This window comes from Heteronotia binoei, chromosome 6 (genome assembly GCF_032191835.1).
Source record: "Heteronotia binoei isolate CCM8104 ecotype False Entrance Well chromosome 6, APGP_CSIRO_Hbin_v1, whole genome shotgun sequence".
Lineage (NCBI taxonomy): Eukaryota > Metazoa > Chordata > Lepidosauria > Squamata > Gekkonidae > Heteronotia > Heteronotia binoei.
Window position 1 is genome coordinate 88,484,854 of NC_083228.1, and position 19,499 is coordinate 88,504,352.

The window sequence follows — 19,499 nt, forward strand, 5'->3', positions numbered from 1 at the left end:
AAAATATGACTTTGTAAATTAACTAAAATGAACACAATGTCCTCAAAATGGCCTGAAGTAAGCTGAGCAAACTTCAGGAGAAATAGGGTTTTCAGGTGTCCCCCCCCCCCCGGCCACTGGTAGGGGATGGGAGGTAGGATGCCAGATCCAGGCTGGGAAACTGCTAGAGATTTGGGGACAGAGCCTTGAAAGGACGGGGACTTCAGTGGGGTACAATGCCACAGAGTCTATTATCCAAAGCATCCATTTTTTCTCTGGGAGAATTTCATCTCTGTAGTCTGGAGAAGAGCTGCAAGTTTGGGGAATCCTCAGGTCCCACCGGAAGGCTGGCATCTTTATGCTGAAAGCACTTGAAAGTTAATTGGAGAAGCAATAAGAAATTTATTGATTGATTTGATTTATATCCCGCCCTCCCCGCCGAAGCAGGCTCAGGTGGCTCACAACATAAAATCCCACAAACAATTAAATTAATAAGTATTAAAATTACACATTTGATAATAAAATAGATATACAATGATTAAAACAGTTAAAACAGAATACTGAGTTGGTGCTATTCTAGTGGCAACGGCCTTCTTCCATTTCTCTTAAGTACTGGTGCCAAGTCAATTGAATGCCAGCCGGAAGAGGACAGTCTTGCAGGCCGTGTGGAACTGCACAAGGTTCCGCAAGGCCCTCACTTCATCTGGCAGTTGGTTCCACCAGCAGGGGGCTACGATTGTGAAGGCCCTGATTCTAGTTGATTTCAATCCGGCCTCCTTCGGCCTGGGGATTACTAATAGATTTTGTGATCCCAATCTAAGTACTCTCTGGGGAACATGTGGGGAGAGACGGTCCCTAAGGTAGGGGTAGGCAGGTCCTAGGCCATATAGGGCTTTAAAGGTAATAACCAGCACCTTGCAACGAATCCGGTATACTATTGGCAGCCAGTGCAGTTCCCGTAGTCCCAGCTGAATGTGCTCCCACCTGGGAAGCCCCAATAACAGCCGGGCAGCCGTGTTCTGCACTAGCTGCAACTGCCAGGTTTGGCACAAGGGCAGCTCCATGTAGAGGGCATTACAGTAGTCCAGCCTCGAGGTGACTGTTGCATGGATCACTGTTGCCAGGTTGCCGTGCTCCAGGAAGGGGACCAACTGCCTTGCCCGCCTAAGATGGAAAAACGCAGATTTAGCAGTGGCTGCTATCTGGGCCTCCATTGTCAAAGTAGGCTCCAGTAGCACCCACAAGCTCTTGACCAAACACCGGTAGGGGGATTTCCCTTCCCGGACCACCACAACTCAAGCAAAGGACCTCTGTCTTCACTGGATTGAGCTTCAATCTACTCAGCCTAAGCCATCCAGCCATGACTTTTAGCACCAGATCCAAAGTTTCTGGGGCACAGTCAGGCCGGCCATCCATCAGTGGATAGAGCTGGGTGTCATCAGCATACTGGTGACAACCCAACCCATACCTCCGGGCAATCTGGGCAAGGGGGTGCATGTAGATATTGAACAACATTGGGGAGAGCACCACCCCCTGAGGCACCCCGCAGTCAAGCACGTGTCTCCGGAAGAGTTCACCCCCAATCACCACCCTTTGTCCCTGACCATCAAGGAAAGAAGAAAGCCACTCCAAGGCCAACCCCTGAATCCCTGTGTCGGCGAGATGGCAGGTCAGCAACCGATGGTCAGCCGTATCAAATGCTACCGATAGGTCCAACAACATCAGTACCACAGAGCTGCCTCAATCCAGATGCCGCTGGAGGTCATCCACCAGGGTGACCAGCACTGTCTCCGTCCCGTGATCTGGGCGGAAGCCAGACTGGTGAGAGTCTAGGACAGAAGCGTCATCCAGAAAACTCTGTAACTGTAGCGCTACTGCCCTCTCAATAATTTTACCCAAAAACGGTAAATTCGAGACCGGCCAGTAATGTGCCAATTCGGCCGGGTCTAATGTCGATTTTTTTCAGGAGAGGGTGGACCACAGCCTCTTTAAGAGGTGTTGGAAAATGCCCTTCCACAAGGGATCTATTTACGATATCCCATATAGGATATCTGAGCTCCTTCTGGCAAGCTTTAATTAGCCAGGAGGGACAAGGGTCCAGATCACAAGTGTAGGGCGTACAGTAGAGAGGATCCTGTCAGCTTCCTCTAGGCTGAGTGTATCGAAGCAATCCAGAACAGAACCAGAAGACAGGCACAGGGCCTCGAGTTCACATACTGTTTCCAATGTGGCGGGGAGGTCGTGGTGGAGTTACAAGATCTTAGCTGCAAAAAAGTTCACAAAAGCCTCACAGCCGATCACCAATTCCCTAGAATTTGGCCTGCCTTGTGGCAGTGTTGTAAGGGTCCAAATTATGTTAAACAATTGTGCCAGGCGTGAAATTGCAGACGCAATCTTGGCCGCAAAATAAGTTTTCTTTGTGACTTTGACTGTCATCTCATAGGACCTCATAAACTCTCTATAAGATGTTCTAGTTGCTTCGTCTCGGGTATGCTGCCATTACCTCTCTAGCCGTCTGAGTCCTTGTTTCATCTGCCAGAACTCCAGGTTGTACCATGGTGCTAGCTTAGAGCGAGGGTGTAGAGGGCGCCGAGGTGCGATTTCATTGATGGCTCTGAAGAGTCTGTCATGCCAAGACTCAGGTCATCCAGAGAATTGCCAGGGGGCCAGGAATCCCGTAGAGCCATTTGGAACCGTTCCAGGTCCATCTGGTTCTGCGGGTGAGCTAAAATATGCTCACCGCCTAAACGGGCTTGGGGTGGGACATCCACATGAGCCTTGAGGGCATAGTGGTCTGACCATGGCACTGCTTCAGCAGTAATACCATCCACTAAAACTCCCGCCACAAAGATCAAATCTAGCATGTGCCCCGCCTGGTGAGTGGATGTTGTAACAAGTTGGGAGAGTCCCAGTGTCGCCATGGATGACATTAGGTCCATTGCCTGACTGGAGGGCGTGTCATCAGCATGGACATTGAAGTCACCCAAGATCAAAAGCTTTGGGTATTCCAATGCCCAGCCTGTTACGGCCTCCATCAGGGATGGTAAGGTGCTGGCTGGTGCGTTAGGCGGACAGTACACCAGCCAGATCGCCAACCCCTCCCCAATGTCCCACACCAGACCGGCACATTCAATACCATTAATCTCTGGGGCCAGGAGAGCCTGGAAGGAGTAAGCCTCTCATATGAATAGAGCCACCCATCCCCCCCGCCCGCTAGTCCATGATTGGTGAAAGACTGAGTATCCTGGGGGAGCCATCTGGGAGAGAGCTACAGTCTCCCCATCTCGCACCCAGGCCTCAGTCACGCAAGCCAGGTCCACGTCCCGCTCAAGCAAGAACTCCCGCAGGACTGAGGTCTTATTATTTATGGACCTGGCATTACATAACACCAATGACGGAGGCGAGTAATTCAACCTGACCCCTCTACCTGCCACCGTCGGGATGGGACACAGACTGGATGGGGGCCGAGCACTATCATGTCTCAGCCTCCTTTCCTTATAACTCTGTCTGTTCCCACCATCATACCTTCCCCTCCCCAGGAGTACTGGAATTCCCAGGCCAGTCATCCCCTGCTGGTCTCTGCCCACAGCCTCAGACCAGCTGTGCATAGGCCCGACTCATCACCCTTCTCTGGGTGTTAAAAACAGCTAGCTCCCCAACCCTCTCTTCTCATGCCAATCAGTCAATTTCCTAATTTAAGATGACCTGTTTATAATTTACTCTAATATTTAATTTAATCTAAAATCCCAACCCCGCAATCTCCCCTTTAATTAATTAGCTAAAAATAATTTAATTATGACGGCTCCTTAATTACAAAAACCCTCCCAACCAGTTACCCTCCCCCACTTAATTTGCCAGAAATATAAAATTAATCGAATAGCCAATCTATTAACCAATAGTCCAGAATTAATTAACCAATAAAACAATTCCTTAACAATCAATTTAGCAGTCAGCAATTCAAATTCCCTTTGTGTGTTGGTGGTTAAGAACAGGTTAAAATGGTGCTGGATGAAAACGCTGCAGTGCTTAAGGTGCAAGGTGTTCTTAAAGTGCAAAGTGTTCTTAAAGTGCACATATAGTCTGGTTGTAGGCAAAATGGATCTTGCACTGTACATTCTATGCAGTGTACAATCCAGACTGTAATCCTTGAGCCCTCTTCAGTTTAGGAGAATCTCTGATGTGTGTCTTGGTATTATCTGCCTACAATAAACTTGTTTTCACTAGTACCAAGTACAATAATTAACATGTCAAAGCAGTTTTCAGTATAAGCCAGGAAATTAGCAAGTTATACTTGGATAGTGTGCCAATACAGAACTGGCCTCTTCTGCATCACTGTGTGTTGGTATTCTCACACAGGACTGTAATTCAGTTATTCAAAAATCATGTAACAGATACTTCGGTGAGACTAATAACTGACATATACTTTGGACCCATTAGGATGTTCGTCACCATTGCTCCTTTTTTACTGTTCAAGCTATAGTTGACTGCTGTTTCTGTTAAGGGTCCTGTGACTTCTTTAACTGTTTCACAACTGGCAGATGATGCAAAGGAGCAGTTTTTCTCTGCATGATGATGCTGAATGGGGGATCTTCCATCTGTTGAATTTCTGCTCCCCAATGATAATTGAAAGTCAAGACTTTAGGAAATGGTAGCATGTGGCCTTGAGCTGAATCAATACCCTAACTGGAATTGAAGATAGTTCACAGGGCGCTTCTAGGGCCCAGTAAGCCAAGGCTAAAGAGTCAGCAGAATAACAATGTAGGTATTGCAACTATGTTCTTCCATGAAGGGGTATAGGGGATGCTTATTAAATTTGCCGATGATATTAAAATGGGAGGAGTAGCAAGTATAGTAGAAGACAAAATCCAGATACAAGGTTATCTTGACAAGCTGGGAAACTGGCCTAAAACTAACAAAATGAATTTCAACAGAGATAAATGTAAAATTCTGCATTTAGGTAGGAAAAATCAAAAGCATAATTACAGGACAGGGGAGACTTGTCTTTGCAGTAGTATGTGCAAAAAGGATCTACGGATCTTAGGAGATCATACAGTAAAAATGAGTTAGCAGTTTAATGGGGTAGCTAAAACAGCAAATGAGATATTGGGCTGCATCAACAAAAATATATATGGTTCAGATCACGCAAAGTGATGGTATTACTTTGCCCTGCTCTGCTTAGACCTAACATAGGATATTGTGTTCATTTTGAGGGCCTGTAGTGCTCGCACAAGGGACTACTTTTACAGAGCCCTGTGGTGCAGAATGGTAAGCTGCAGTACTGCAGTTCAAGCTCTGCTCACGACCTGAGTTTGATCCCGGTGGAAGCTGGGTTCAGGTAGCTGAGTCAAGGCTGACTCAGCCTTCCATCCTTCCAAGGTTTGTAAAATGAGCTCTCAGTTTGCTGGGGGTAAAGTGTAGATGACTGGGGAAGGCAATGGCAAACCACCCCGTAAAAACTATGCCATGAAAACATCATGATGTGACGTCACCCCATGGGTCGATAATGACTCGGTGCTTGCACAGAAGACTACCTTTACCTTTTTTAGTTTTAAGAAGGATGCTAACAAGATAAATGTATCCAAAGGAGGACAATGAAGATGGTGAGGGAGGGATCTGGAGATTAAGTCCTAGGAAAAAAGGCTGAAGGAGCTGGGTATGTTTAACTTAGAGAGAAGACGACTGAGAGATTATATCCATCTTCAAGTATTTTAAACATTGTCATACAGAGGATGGAGTGGTGTTGTTTTCTGTTGCCCCAGAGGGTTGGACCAGAATCAATGGATTGAAATTAAATCAAAAGAGTTTGGGGCTAAACATTAGGAAGGCCTTCCTAACAGTTAAAGTGGGTCCTAGAGAGCCAGTTTGGTGTAGTGGTTAAGTGTGTGGACTCTTATCTGGGAGAACCAGGTTTGATTCCCCACTCCTCCACTTGCACTTGCTGGAATGGCCTTGGGTTAGCCATAGCTATCGCATGAGTTGTCCTTGAAAGGGCAGCTGCTGTGAGAGCCCTCTCAGCCCCACCCACCTCACAGGGTGTCTGTTGTGGGGGGAGAAGATATAGGAGATTGTAATCCACTCTGAGTCTCTGATTCAGAGAGAAGGACGGGGTATAAATCTGCAATTCTTCTTCTCCTCCTCATTGGAACAGGCTTCCTTGGGAGGTGGTGGGCTATCTTTCTTTGGAGGTTTCTAAGAAGAGGCTAGGCGGCATCTGATGGCAGTACAGATGCTGTGAACTTAGGCAGATCATGAGAGGGAGGGTGGGAAGGGATGAATCAGTGCTCGAGTTTTGTTACCCTTTCATACATGCCTAGAGTAATGCCAGTTGCCACTCTGGGTTCAGGAAGGAATCTTCTTCCAAGCCGGATTGGCTAGGAATCCTGGAGGTTTTTTGCCTTCCTCTGGGCATAAAGCAGGGGTCACCAAGGGAGGGGGAGAAGGTAAATTTCCTACATTGTGTGTGGGGGGTGGTGGTGGTTGGACGTGACCCTTGAGGTTTCTTCAACCTCTATGTTTTTATGCAAGTTAGGTTGGAACACTGTCTACAACTCTTATTTGTTTTGTTCTACATGCACTGATTCAGGTTCTGCAAGGAGGAGAAATAACTGCATTAGGCCAGTAATAGCAATCAGTGGAAGAAAATATTCACCAAAAAAAAGTTGGCTGTATGTATTCACAATTACCTTTACTGGTGCCTACAAGGGGGAGATTGCAGAGGCATCCTTTTGGGGCAAAACAACTTATCCCATTTTGACTATGTGGAAGACTCTGTCTATTAAGACTGAATGTTGTTAGTCAAGTTCAGATTCTTCATATTCACTGGGAAGGGAAGATACTCAGCCAGGGGTGTTGAGTGTTCCACGCACTCATGTATTTTCTTGCATGGTAGGAGAGATGCGGAAAAGTCAGATATATTTCTAGACATGGATTCCCATTTCTTCTTTTACCTGATAGGTGTTAGTGAAACATGCACATATGTAGGTAATCTTTGTTTAAAATAGGAAAGTCGTAATGCCTCATAAATTCTGAGAACAGACTGTTAATATTCCAGTTCTGGTTATGAGCCAACACACACTATCCTTGACAAAAGTGCTTAGATGTAAATGTCCTCTGAGAAACTGCTTGCACAATTAAGCCACAACAAACACATGTAATGTACACCTTGTAGGGTTATGTACACCTTGTAGGGTTGTTTTATTTGTTTTAAAAGGAAAAATGAAAACCCTTCACCAGGAAAAACTAATTACTGTGACCTTTATAAAGTGAATTCAAATGTCCATGTATCAAGGTCTAATCAGGGGCACTAGAGTGCTGTCCCCTAAGCAATGGAACTATGCAATGTGTTACTGCTTATGCTTTCCCAGAAGCCTCTGCAACTTTTTGTATATGCAGATCAGGACTCTCCTTATTCGGATCCAGTTGTGTTGTGCAGGACCGGAGGTAAAAGAGGCGGAGAAACCCGATCCCACTCGAGAAGAATTGTTAATGTCCACGTTGAGTATGCTCCGTGGAGAGTGTAAATTGAACTAACAAGGACAACTAAGATACTAAAGGGGGAGAAGCCAACGTATGCCACCCGGCATTTGCTCTTTCTCTTTCCCCACCGTGGAAGAAACAAGACACGGAAGAACCCCTGCCGCTTCTCCCACACAAGAAGCTTATTGGGGGGGGTGGGGGTGGAGAGACTGTAATGGATTAAGAAGATTTATGTTTAGAGGATAGATAGGAAAAATTAATGTATTAGAATAGCGGTAGGAATATAAGGTGTTTTAAATATATAATTGTATCTACATGTATCCTCCCAATCATATATATATATATACACACACACATTGTTGCAATGATCTCCCCTTTTTAAAGGTGATTGTACTTTTATGTAACGGTTTTAGTCTTGTGGCATATAGAATCTGTAGATAACCCCTGTAATGTTGCTGATTGTCTCCACATCCTAGTCTCTGAGGAAGTAACCAGTGGCCTATTGGATCCCAACTTTTAAATTTCATTCTTGAGTAGTTTAGCTTAGTGGCTCCAACCTTTAGCTAGGAGGTACACCCCGATTTACACTTGGCTCCCAATGAGGACATCGCCTGTCAAGACCTGCTATGGACTATGTTGTTAGTCAAGATATCATCCCCATTCGGTGACGAAAGTCTTGAAGGGGGGGATCTGTGAGTGAGAGACCACTTATTTCACTTATATATGGACATCATAATCACCCATTTGGTTGCCAGGGTGCCTGGAGATTAAACTTACACACATCTGCTGTGAAACGTGGGTTTTATCTACCAGTTTATAAGGGACTTATGTGAGTACTAACAGCCTCAGCATTATAACAGCACTCTATATCTCCGGAAGAGTGCTAGCCAGAAGTACAGATGGGTTTCCAGCAGCTCCGTGCGTGCACCATCTCGGCTGTTGCAGTGGAAGAAGTTGCACTGCCAGGAACTGTCCGGGCAAGCGGTTTTCAGCCTCGATCGCGAAAGCCATGTTGGTAGGCTAACACCATCAGCAACCATCTTCCTGCAGTGCCAGACTCCATGACAGCAAAGAGAGAGGCTCACGTACTCAACAGCTGTAACTTTTGCATAAGGCAATCAAGTTTATCTTAAGCGTGGATCCTGCCAGACTGCCTAAGCTTTTGTCCAACGGAACCCAAAGTCAAAAGATGGTGCCAGTATAGAAGTAAAGAGGAGGAAGAACATCTTCACCTAGAGCTAGAGTTCTTTGTATAGCTCGGGTGTCACCTTAGGTAACCATTTGGCCCTCTATTAATAGTCACCTTTAGATAAGTTTGGATAGCTTGTTAATCACTTCCAGCCCAATATCTTCACTCATGCCTTGCCCTAATTGTCACCTTGGAGCCTCTCCCTTTTCCCATTGTTACCTGGAAACCCAATCAGGTAACCAGGGCCAGGTCCGCTCATTGGACGGATATGGGTGTCAAGTCAGGTGCCCCGAATAGACTGGCCATTGCCCACCACACAAGTCAAGCCTCCCTTTTTCTGAGGTCATGTACCAGCTGATCACCTGTCATCCGCCCCTGCACCTTCTACCCCCTAAGGGCTCAAGGTAGTCCGTATAACCTCTGACCCAATTCCCCACATGTGTGTATCTGACAGTACCACATACCCCACTGTTAGATACGCCTCCAATACCTGATCAGTTGAAAGTCCATCCCCCATCTCCTTTTTCATCGCCATTGGAGCCTTTCTTGAAGATTCTGATAGGTAATTATTACCCTGTTTGTCATTCCTTGTGTTTACCCCTGTCTATTTCTATCTTTTTTTAATTAGGACTGTATGTGCGTTGTGTGACTTTATACTCTTGTATGTTTGTCCTTATTTCATAATAAACCTTTTTATATTATATTATATTGTCTCATTATTGGGTAACTTCCAAAGCAGACACCTTCTGTATACATAGGTTTTTGATCTCGTTAAAAGGCAGATTGCCCTCCACCCTAAATTCCTCAAAATCCTATTTTTTAAGGGCAATTTGCTTAGCAATAGACTACTATCCTTTAGTCATAAAATCCAAGCCATGGTGACCAGCCAGCTGGCTGGCAGGGGGAAACCCCACCTCCACAGCCACCCTGTGGATCTCTGGCAGGTTTAGAAACCTGCAAACAGGTTCAGTTTTAAAATGTCTGTGTGCCTTTAAAGTTGAGCAGGAAGCAGGAAGTACTTCATGGGTCAGTAGCAGAACCTGTCAGAGCACAGCCCCTCTGTTTGTTTTGCTTTCGTTTCAGAGCAAGTAAGTGGGTGGGTGTGAGTGTGTGAGATAGAGAGTAGCTAGCCCATGTACTTTTCAGACCTTGTTGTGAAGGAATCAGAGACAGTTAAGTGTGTGTGTGTGAGAGAGAGAAAGAGAAAGAGAGAGAGAGAAAGAGAGAAAGAGAGAGAAAGAGAGAAAGAAAGAGAGAGAAAGAAAGAGAGAGAGAGAGAGAGAGAAAGAGAGAGAGAGAGAGAGAGAGAGAGAGAGAGAGAGAGAGAGAGAAAGAAAGAAAGAAAGAAAGAAAGAAAGAAAGAAAGAAAGAAAGAAAGAAAGAAAGAAAGAAAGAAAGAAAGAAAGAAAGAAAGAAAGAAAGAAAGAAAGAAAGAAAGAAAGAAAGACCCTGTACTTTTCAGAAGTCTTTGTAGAGTCAGTAACAGGGTGGGTGGGTCTCTGTGCTTGTTTTGCATTGTTTTCAGAGACTTTGTATAGGAACCTCTTTATGGGATGGAGGAAAACTCCACCTCTCTCTTTTTGTTTGCCAGTGTTAGCCTGAAGAACAGCAGTTCCTGTGAGTAAAACCCAATGAAATGTGAGCTTGCAAACTCTGTGCATTTTGGCTGCTTTGTATGTGTTTATTTTCATTTACTAGAATTGCAGCTATTGGGCGATGAGGAAATGATGACTATTCAGGTGAACCACACTGCTGTATTTTTATATATTTATTTTGGGAATGGGAAAGTCTGGCTCCACCCCCCAAAGTCTCCTGGCTCCACCCCCAAAGTCCCCAGATATTTTCTGAATTAGACTTGGCAACCCTAGGGGAAGGCAATGGAAACCTGAAGTCAGAGGGGCAGATAAAGGCAAGGAGATAGGTTGCCAACTCTAGGTTAGGAAATTTCTGGAGATTTAAGGGGTGGGACCTAGAGAGGGTGAGGTTTGAGGAGGGATAGGACCTCAGCCAGGTACAATGCCATTTCCTCCTGGGGAACCACTAGAGATCACTCAGATTTATAGTTTCTCTCTAGATGGCAGAGATCAGCTCCCCTTGAGGGGTTGGTGGGTAGGGAGACAGCAAAGGTGGCAGGCACTCACCCAGAGCCTCCTTCTAGAGCCCGTTGTATTTTTTGTCACAACGGACCTTACTCCTAGTGCTCTACATAAAATACTAATGAAATCAAAAGTTTGAGTTAGCCTGATTATTTCCCCTTTCCTATAGGAAATGGAAGCTTATATATAGACAACTGACAAGAATCTGGATTGCCCTTTTGCTCATCTTCCTGCTCTGTGTAATATTCCATGTTGCTCAGAACCTCCAGTGCACCAGGTAAATTCAGCTCAGTATGATAAATGATGTGATTCATATATTCATACATATGATGCTACCAACACAAGAGTACTCCAATAATGAAACATCTAATTAAGGTAAGAGAGACAGGGAAGATGAGCGTCTGCATCAGTTTAGCAGCAAGCTAAGGAAGCTGGGACATCAGTGTCTGTCTCTCTCTTGACGGGCGTGTGTGTGTGTGTAGGAATAAGGCCTGCTATAGAGAAAAATACTATGGGCTCTACAAAGAGGCTCTGGGTGAGTACCCCCTCCCCCTTGCTATCTTCCTATACACCCACCCAAGTCAAGGCATTCACTCCACCCACCTTTGGTTTCTTCCCACCCCCACCCCCCATCCTAATACCAATGTAAATCGCTAGCATGGGAAACAAACACATTTCAGAAACATATTACTAAAAAGATTAATCGCTGTAAATACATCAGAAGCAGGAGGCTGGCCACAGATGTAGTTGAGCCACTGGACAGGAAGGAGTGAAAGGACTGCAAAGAAGACAGGGACACTGCAGAAAATGAGTTTCCAAACCCATAACCAGCTGTCAGGAGAGGGTCTGAAGTACCAAATTAAATAGTGGTGACAAGAAGAAGGTTGGTTCCACATGGAAGTTTTGTGCTCCAGTTTGGCAGGCATTCAAGCTAGATCAGGGTTTTTGGAACATCCACACAATCATCCCTTAATTGCCCACTTTCCAGATTTTCCACTGCTTTGCTACAATCTTTCCCAAACCTGATTTGATATGATCATTTGTGGAAGGTGCAACTTTCTAAAGGTCCCAAATTGACACCATTTTCCTTGTCTCAGTTTCCACAGCTGCCATTTTCACCTGCACCATTGTAGCAAGTTTCTGGGATTAAAAAATTATTGCTACATTGTTATAGCATTAAAATATTACAATGATGGATGGCAATTATCTACTAGTTATTCTGAATTCCCAGATTTCATTTTTTAAAGTAAAGCTTTAGTTGTTTTTGTTGTGGAGATCTGCAACAAATTCTGACACAAAATGCAAGTGATATTTATATATTAATGTTTACATCCTGATTTTCTGTCCAAAACACATTTAAGGTGGTTAACAGAGACAAAACCAAATAAACAAATTTAAAAACAAAACCTAAAAATATAAAATGACAGAGGGCAACCACAGCAGCAAAAGCAAGTACTCTAGATCACTATATCTAATAGCAAAGAGACTGAGTTATGTACCAGTCCCAAAAGTCATGGCTGCCTGCAAACAAAGGAGAGCCTCTGCCTACTTGAGGAACTCCCCAGGTGTGCAGAAAAATATGACTTTGTACATGAACAAAAGGAAACCCCCCTGCAAAAACAGACTAATGAGGACTAAATATATTCCAGAAGGGACAGAACATCAAGAACTGTCCATTAAAGGTAAGTGGGAGGAGAGTAAAGAAGACTGGGAGAGACAGAATGGGATTTCTAAATTGTTAACCCCTGTGCAAACAAAGCTTCATCTTCTTAAAGGGTATTAATTGGAAACAGCAAGCCCAGTAAGCAGTAGTTCTAAACAATAATCAACCTCCATCTAAGCCCAAAGCCCTTTAGAACAGATGGGTTTCTAATAATTTAATGTGCTAAAAGGGCCAGCCATTGGTCTCAAACTGGAGTATCTGGAAGTACATATGAACATATGAAGCTGCCTTATACTGAATCAGACCTTTGGTCCATCAAAGTCAGTATTGTTTTCTCAGACTGGCAGCGGCTCTCCAGGGTCTCAAGCTGAGGTTTTTCACACCTATTTGCCTGGACCCTTTTTTGGAGATGCCAGGGACTGAACCTGGGACCTTCTGCTTCCCAAGCAGATGCTCTACCACTGAGCCACCATCCCTCCCCAGTAGCTAAATCAGAGGCATTCACCAAGAACAGACCCACGTACAGCCTACTTGCCACTCTCTGCTGTTACTCCCAAGGCCAAATAGTCTTGCCTGTGCACTGCATTGTTTGTCAAGAATAACTCACATGCAGTAGGCAATAATATTTGTGAAGTAGCACAAAAAAATGTAATCTTTCATTGAAATCTGCCTCCGTTCTTGATGACTGGAAGGTAGCAAATGTCACCCCCATCTTTAAAAAGGGTTCCAGAGGAGATCCAGGTAACTACAGGCCAGTCAGTCTGACTTCAATACCGGGAAAGTTGGTAGAAACCATTATCAAGGACAGAATGAGTAGGCACATTGATGAACACGAGTTATTGAGGAAGACTCAGCATGGGTTCTGTAAGGGAAGATCTTGCCTCACTAACCTGTTACATTTCTTTGAGGGGGTGAACAAACATGTGGACAAAGGAGACCCGATAGATATTGTTTACCTTGACTTCCAGAAAGCTTTTGATAAAGTTCCTCATCAAAGGCTCCTTAGTAAGCTCGAGAGTCATGTAGTAAAAGGACAGGTCCTCTTGTGGATCAAAAACTGGCTAATTAATAGGAAGCAGAGAGTGAATATAAATGGACAGTCTTCGCAGTGGAGGATGGTAAGCAGTGGAGTGCCGCAGGGCTCAGTACTGGGTCCCATGCTCTTTAACTTGTTCATAAATGATTTGGAGTTGAGAGTAAGCAGTGAAGTGGCCAAGGTTGCGGATGACACTAAATTGTTCAGGGTGGTGAGAACCAGAGAGGATTGTGAGGAACTCCAAAGGGATCTGTTGAGGCTGGGTGAGTGGGCGTCAACGTGGCAGATGAGGTTCAATGTGGCCAAGTGCAAAGTAATGCACATTGGGGCCAAGAATCCCAGCTACAAATACAAGTTGATGGGGTGTGAACTGGCAGAGACTGACCAAGAGAGAGATCTTGGGGTCGTGGTAGATAACTCACTGAAAATGTCAAGACAGTGTGCGATTGCAATAAAAAAGACCAACGCCATGCTGGGTATTATTAGGAAGGGAATTGAAAACAAATCAGCCAGTATCATAATGCCCCTGTAGAAATCGATGGTGCGGTCTCATTTGGAATACTGTGTGCAATTCTGGTCACCGCACCTCAAAAAGGATATTATAGCATTGGAAAAAGTGCAGAAAAGGGCAACTAGAATGATTACAGGTTTGGAACACTTTCCCTATGAAGAAAGGTTAAAACGCTTGGGGCTATTTTGCTTGGAGAAACGTCGACTGCGGGGTGACATGATAGAAGTTTACAAGATTATGCATGGGATGGAGAAGGTAGGGAAAGAAGTACTTTTCTCCCTTTCTCACAATACAAGAACTCATGGGCATTCAATTAAATTACTGAGCAGTCGGGTTAGAACGGATAAAAGGAGGTACTTCTTCACCCAAAGGGTGATTAACAAGTGGAATTCACTGCCACAGGAGGTGGCGGCGGCTACAAGCATAGACAGCTTCAAGAGGGGGTTAGATAAAAATATGAGCAGAGGTCCATCAGTGGCTATTAGCCACAGTGTGTGTGTGTGTGTGTGTATAAATATATACATTTTTGGCCATTGTGTGATACAGAGTGTTGGACTGGATGGGCCATTGGCTGATCCAACATGGCTTCTCTTATGTTCTTATGTTCAGATGTCTTTATAATGATGGAGGGTGCAAGAGGATTGCAAGAGGGGATTGATTGGACCAGTGGGTGCTGCCTGAGTGAATTATGATGTGAATGTGTTGGCTTATCCATATGTGAGAAATGTCAGACTATTTGCTGTTATTGTATTCGGAGAATGGAAGTTTTATTTGCAGTAGTGACACAAGATCTACTAATAGGAAAGCAGTTTAATTTGGCAGTGAGGTTAGAGGGAAAGGAATGAAAAGTGAGTCCACAGCATGTTTGGGCAAGGGAGGGGGACACATGATATATGCTTGCAAAAATATTTGAAGGCCTCCTTGCTTGTCTTTCATAGCAAATGTAAATATGATCGCCAGCTGAAGCAGCTTTCCTTCCAGCAAACCAGAGCATATGAGAATTCATTCCAGGATCAAAAAGACCCAAACTCTGCCCACTTTTTCTCAAAACCTATGGAGAAGAGCATTACCTCACAAAACATGGTGAAACTGCTGACCCCTGGGAACAGCTCTGTTGAGAAAAGGAGACATGTCATGAAGCTGAACAAGGTATTCAACCAAATCAAACTCCTGGACACTAGTTTTGGCAGTGAAGAAGAGTTTCAGCAAAATCCTTCCATGAAAGATACAGCACAGGTGCAGATTCTAAATTTTAAAAAAAGACAGAAAGACCTGAACCACCGCACCCAAAAAATTCCTGCAGTGACCTTTTCAGCCAGTAGGAAATTTGTTACTGCGGCAAAGGCTAGAACTTCCCTGATCAAAGTGAACAATTCTGCAACAAAGATAACTGCAGATGACCAAGCCCCAGGTGTGAATGGCCCATTTCAAAGTCTAACCGAGACATCGCCATCTTTCATCCTCAGCAGAAGCAAGTCTTCCAGTGTTACAAACTCACATACTCCAAACTCAAATATCCCAAAAGGCAGAAACTTGAGTGAGGTGGCATCATCAGCAGATATAGACAGCAGGGTGCCTCTACCAGAGAAAACAGTTCTTCCAAAGGTTGGAAGAACAATGGGAGCAAATATCACCAGCTTCTCTCAAGGTGCAACATGCAAGCCCAGGACTCATATTGTTTTTCTGAAAGTACACAAAAGCGCCAGTAGCACTGTCATTAATATTTTGTTCCGCTTTGGTGAGACTCACAACCTCACCTTTGCCTTGCCAATCAATGGTCTTCATCAGTTGAATTATCCCCATTACTTCACAGCAGCTGTTGTGGAGCAACTTTCTCCAAGCAATGATTCCCGGTTCAACATTATGTGCCATCATATGCGGTTCTTTAAGCCAGAGGTAAGAGACAGAAGTCTGCCCCAATGGTGCAGATGAGCTGTTCTTTATCCTCAAAACTTCTAGCACATAATAGGTTCCATTCAAATGTATAAAGTGTGGAGGCAGCTGGAAGTGGAAAGAGGTGGCAATTTCAGGGAGGTGTAAGGAGTATGAAGAAGAAGTAGGCATGGAAGCATACAGGTACATAATGTGTCTTTCAAGTTCTGCATATATCAAGCAATAAAGGATGGTGAAGGACATCAGTCCCTAGTTTTTTAGTAGACTGGTTACTGAGATTAATTTCCCTCCAACTTTAGCCTAGTTCTGGAAGAGAGACTGCTTTGGGTCATCCTGATGGACAATTTTCTCTGAACAGGAAGTAGTACAACCCTGTTGATTTTTCTAGGCCCTTCCACAGCTTTCAGTAACATCAGCCCTGATGTCTCTGTAAGTGGACAGGCTGAGATGCCCCAATGTGTGCCCATAGCCTGGTAGTTTAGGTCCTATCCAGCTGAATGGTTCCAAAAGATGATGAAGAGTGAAAGCACTTGTGCCATGAGGTCCTCCAAGTCTTCCTCTTCCCTGTGCTTTTTAACACCTGCAAAAAATGGTTAGGAGGGGCCCTACAGAGATTTGGAGTAAAATACCAATGACATTCTTCAGTTAAGTTATGTGAAATGGTAATGTCTCTAAATGGGCGTGCCAAATGCTGCCCTCTTTAGAAAAGTACATGTTTGGACACTATTTTCCATGCTCTAGTTTTATTCCAGCTAGATTGCTTTAAAGCTTTCTGTGTGGGGCTGCTTTTGAAGTTGGTTCAGCAACATCAGTCAGTACAAGGCTGCCTGTTGGTAGTGACAGAAGGAGAAATTCTTCCTTGTGTTGAAAGAACTCTACTGGCTTCTGTTTTATTTAGGGTTGCCAGATCTGGGTTAGGAGATACCTGGAGATTTTGGGGGTGGAGCCTGAGAAGGGTGAGATTGGGGAGAGGGAAGGGGTACAATTGGGTATAATGCTATAAAGTCCATTTTCCAAAGCAGCCATTTTATCTAGCTGAACTGATCTCTGTCTTCTGGAGATAAATTGTAATAGCAGAAGATCTCCAGTCACCACCTGGAGGTTGGCAACCCTAATTTTGTTTCCACTCCAGAGTGGTTTTTTTCGGAGAGGGGGCTTGCCATTAAAGCCCAGTTGTTACTCTAAGTGGTTGTGAGGGTTTCCTGAATATGTTGAGGAAATTAGTTAGGAGACCTAGGCTATGCAAGAGGCCAGGTAAACAGGATCTCTACCTATGTTTACAGGGATTTTTCCCTCAGAAAAACACTCAAATGAACCAGGTCTTGATTAATGAAATGGGTTTTATTGAAGAAAAATTAAAGAAATGAAATCAAATTTACTAATTGAAGAGCACTCTATGAACACACATACAAGTTCAGGAAGTAAAGGTGGTAGCTTTACAGAGACAAAGAAGGGAACTTATTCTATAGGACTATATTTACCTATCCAAGAACAGAGATCCAAGAAGAAGGATGAGCAAAATGAACCAGCATTCCACTCAGGTGTACTTAACCTGAAGGCTAGGGGTGAAAATCAGTGGACATCCAAACACACACATACATTCTGTTGGACAGAGGGTGGCTAATACAGTTGCCTGTCACCAGAATATCCAAAGTATCACATTCCCTGAGTCCAGACCATTGAAGGCCCTGGCCAAAAATTATCTCATAAACACATGAAACTGCATTATACTGGGTCAGTTTATTTGTCTATCAAGATCAGTATTGGTTACTTTGATTAGCAGCAACTCTCCAGCATCTTCAGGCTAAGGTCTTTCACATTGCTTGTTACCTGATCTTTTCAAACTGGAGATGCTGGGGGTTGAACAAGGAACCTTCTCCATGCAAAGCAGATGCTCTGCCCCGACCCATCTGTCCTCAAACATTTTACCTTTCTTGTTATTCATATGCACTGTTTTTATCTATGGTGGTACACTGTTGTGCTTTATTTTTTAATGCTGCTGTTTCAGCCCTAATTTTCTCTCTACTGTACTCTAATTAGTACAGTTGGTGTAGTTTTAAAATGTTAAGCACTGTGATGCTATGTTATTCTGTTTTAATGCATTTTATTGCTTTATTTTTATATTCCTCTCGTCCATCACCTCAGAAATTTTATCCTATTGAGAGCACAGTGTGTAAATACATTAAATAAAATTAATAAAAACCAGATCAGAGGGCATCTTGCATCAATAGCAGGAGAGACTATGAAGCAGAAATGACAGAAGGCAGCTGTAGAGCAAAAGGCGAATTTAAGAAGCACTATTTAGGCATACCTAGCATACTTTCCCAGTTGAGCCTCTGTAGTTTTAAAGAAGTCTGCTGTCAATTTGAAACTGAACATTTCCTGTCTATATAACCTAGTAACTTGTATGCTACACAGGGTTTTATTTGATTTCTCCTCTGCTACCAATTTCAGGTTGCCAAAGTCATGCCAAACAAGACCTTTTACTTTTCCATCCTCCGCAATCCTGTTCAACTCATGGAATCGTCATTCACCTACTATAAAGGGACATCTGCATTTTCCAAAGCCAGGGACTTGGAGGAGTTTCTCAACCAGCCTTCCCAGTTTTACAATGCCTCAGCTACGGACAGCCATTATGCCAAAAACCTAATGGCATTTGATTTTGGGTATAATCACAACGGGAACTTCTCTGCCAAGCACATTCAACTCATGCTGCAAGCCATTGAAGCAGATTTTGACCTTCTCCTGATCTCAGAGTACTTTGATGAGTCAATGGTGCTACTGAAGGACACCTTGTGCTGGGACCTGGATGATGTGATGTCCTTTCCTCTCAACAGCAGACACAACAATACCAAGACCCCCCTTTCAGAAAGCACCGCAGAGAAGATAAAGAGCTGGAACAAGCTTGACTGGGAAATCTATGTGCATTTCAATAAGACCTTCTGGGAGAAAGTAGACCAGCATATTGGCAAGGAGCGCATGCAAAATGAAGTGAGGATGTTGCAGCAGAAGCGGGAGCAGCTGGCAAAGATTTGCCTTCAAGGAAGTGGCAGTGTAGCCCCAAAGCTGATCAAAGACCAGGCACTGGCACCTCTGCAGTATGGCAAAGCAGTAATCATGGGATACAATTTAAAGCCTAGCCTAGATAAGGTAACAAGGCAGATGTGCCAGTGCATGGTGACACCTGAACTTCAGTACAATAGGCTACTGTACAGGAAACAGTTCCCAAAGAAAGCTTTGAAGCACAGCAATGCAGCTGTCTTGCCTAAACTATCTAACCGCAGGACAGTTTGAGACAAACATAAGTAAGAAATTAGGACAAATGTGTTTGGATAAAAGACCAGCTGGAAATCATACCAATACCCAGAGTGAGTTTTCACTCACTGTTTGTCAAAGTCCTTAAAATATATCCTGACCCACGTGGGACTTAAAATCCATATGTCCGTGTGTTCCCCTCGCTAACTGCCATTGCAAAACAGCTCAGCACATGCAGTTACCCAACTTTCCAAGATTATTTTACCATACAAATATCATGTCGGGAGAATTAATTGATAGTAATCAGATTGAATTGATTTAATGTATCAGCAGCTGGGCTCTACTTCTGTATCAAGTCCTACAAGGGGAAAGGGGTTTACTGGAGGTCTAAAAAAGCATAC

The 19,499-nt window shown here is 44.0% G+C and overlaps 1 protein-coding gene across 1 annotated transcript; it reads left to right on the plus strand.

Annotated features, from left to right (window-relative positions):
• Nucleotides 1-10,934: 10,934 nt before the first annotated feature.
• Nucleotides 10,935-19,146, plus strand: LOC132573364 (galactose-3-O-sulfotransferase 2-like). Its single transcript, XM_060240869.1, has 3 exons — nucleotides 10,935-11,017; nucleotides 14,889-15,846; nucleotides 18,298-19,146. The coding sequence occupies exons 2-3, from the start codon at nucleotides 15,004-15,006 to the stop codon at nucleotides 19,135-19,137; spliced, it is 1,683 nt and encodes a 560-aa protein (XP_060096852.1). The 5' UTR covers nucleotides 10,935-11,017; nucleotides 14,889-15,003; the 3' UTR covers nucleotides 19,138-19,146.
• The last annotated feature ends 353 nt before the right edge of the window (nucleotides 19,147-19,499 follow it).

Bases quoted from the DNA above. Each gene is read 5' to 3' on its own strand.
- LOC132573364 (XM_060240869.1), top strand. From the start codon at position 15,004: ATGGAGAAGAGCATTACCTCACAAAACATGGTGAAACTGCTGACCCCT. The intron at 15,847-18,297 runs GTAAGAGACAGA...TACCAATTTCAG, and splicing joins TGCGGTTCTTTAAGCCAGAG to GTTGCCAAAGTCATGCCAAA.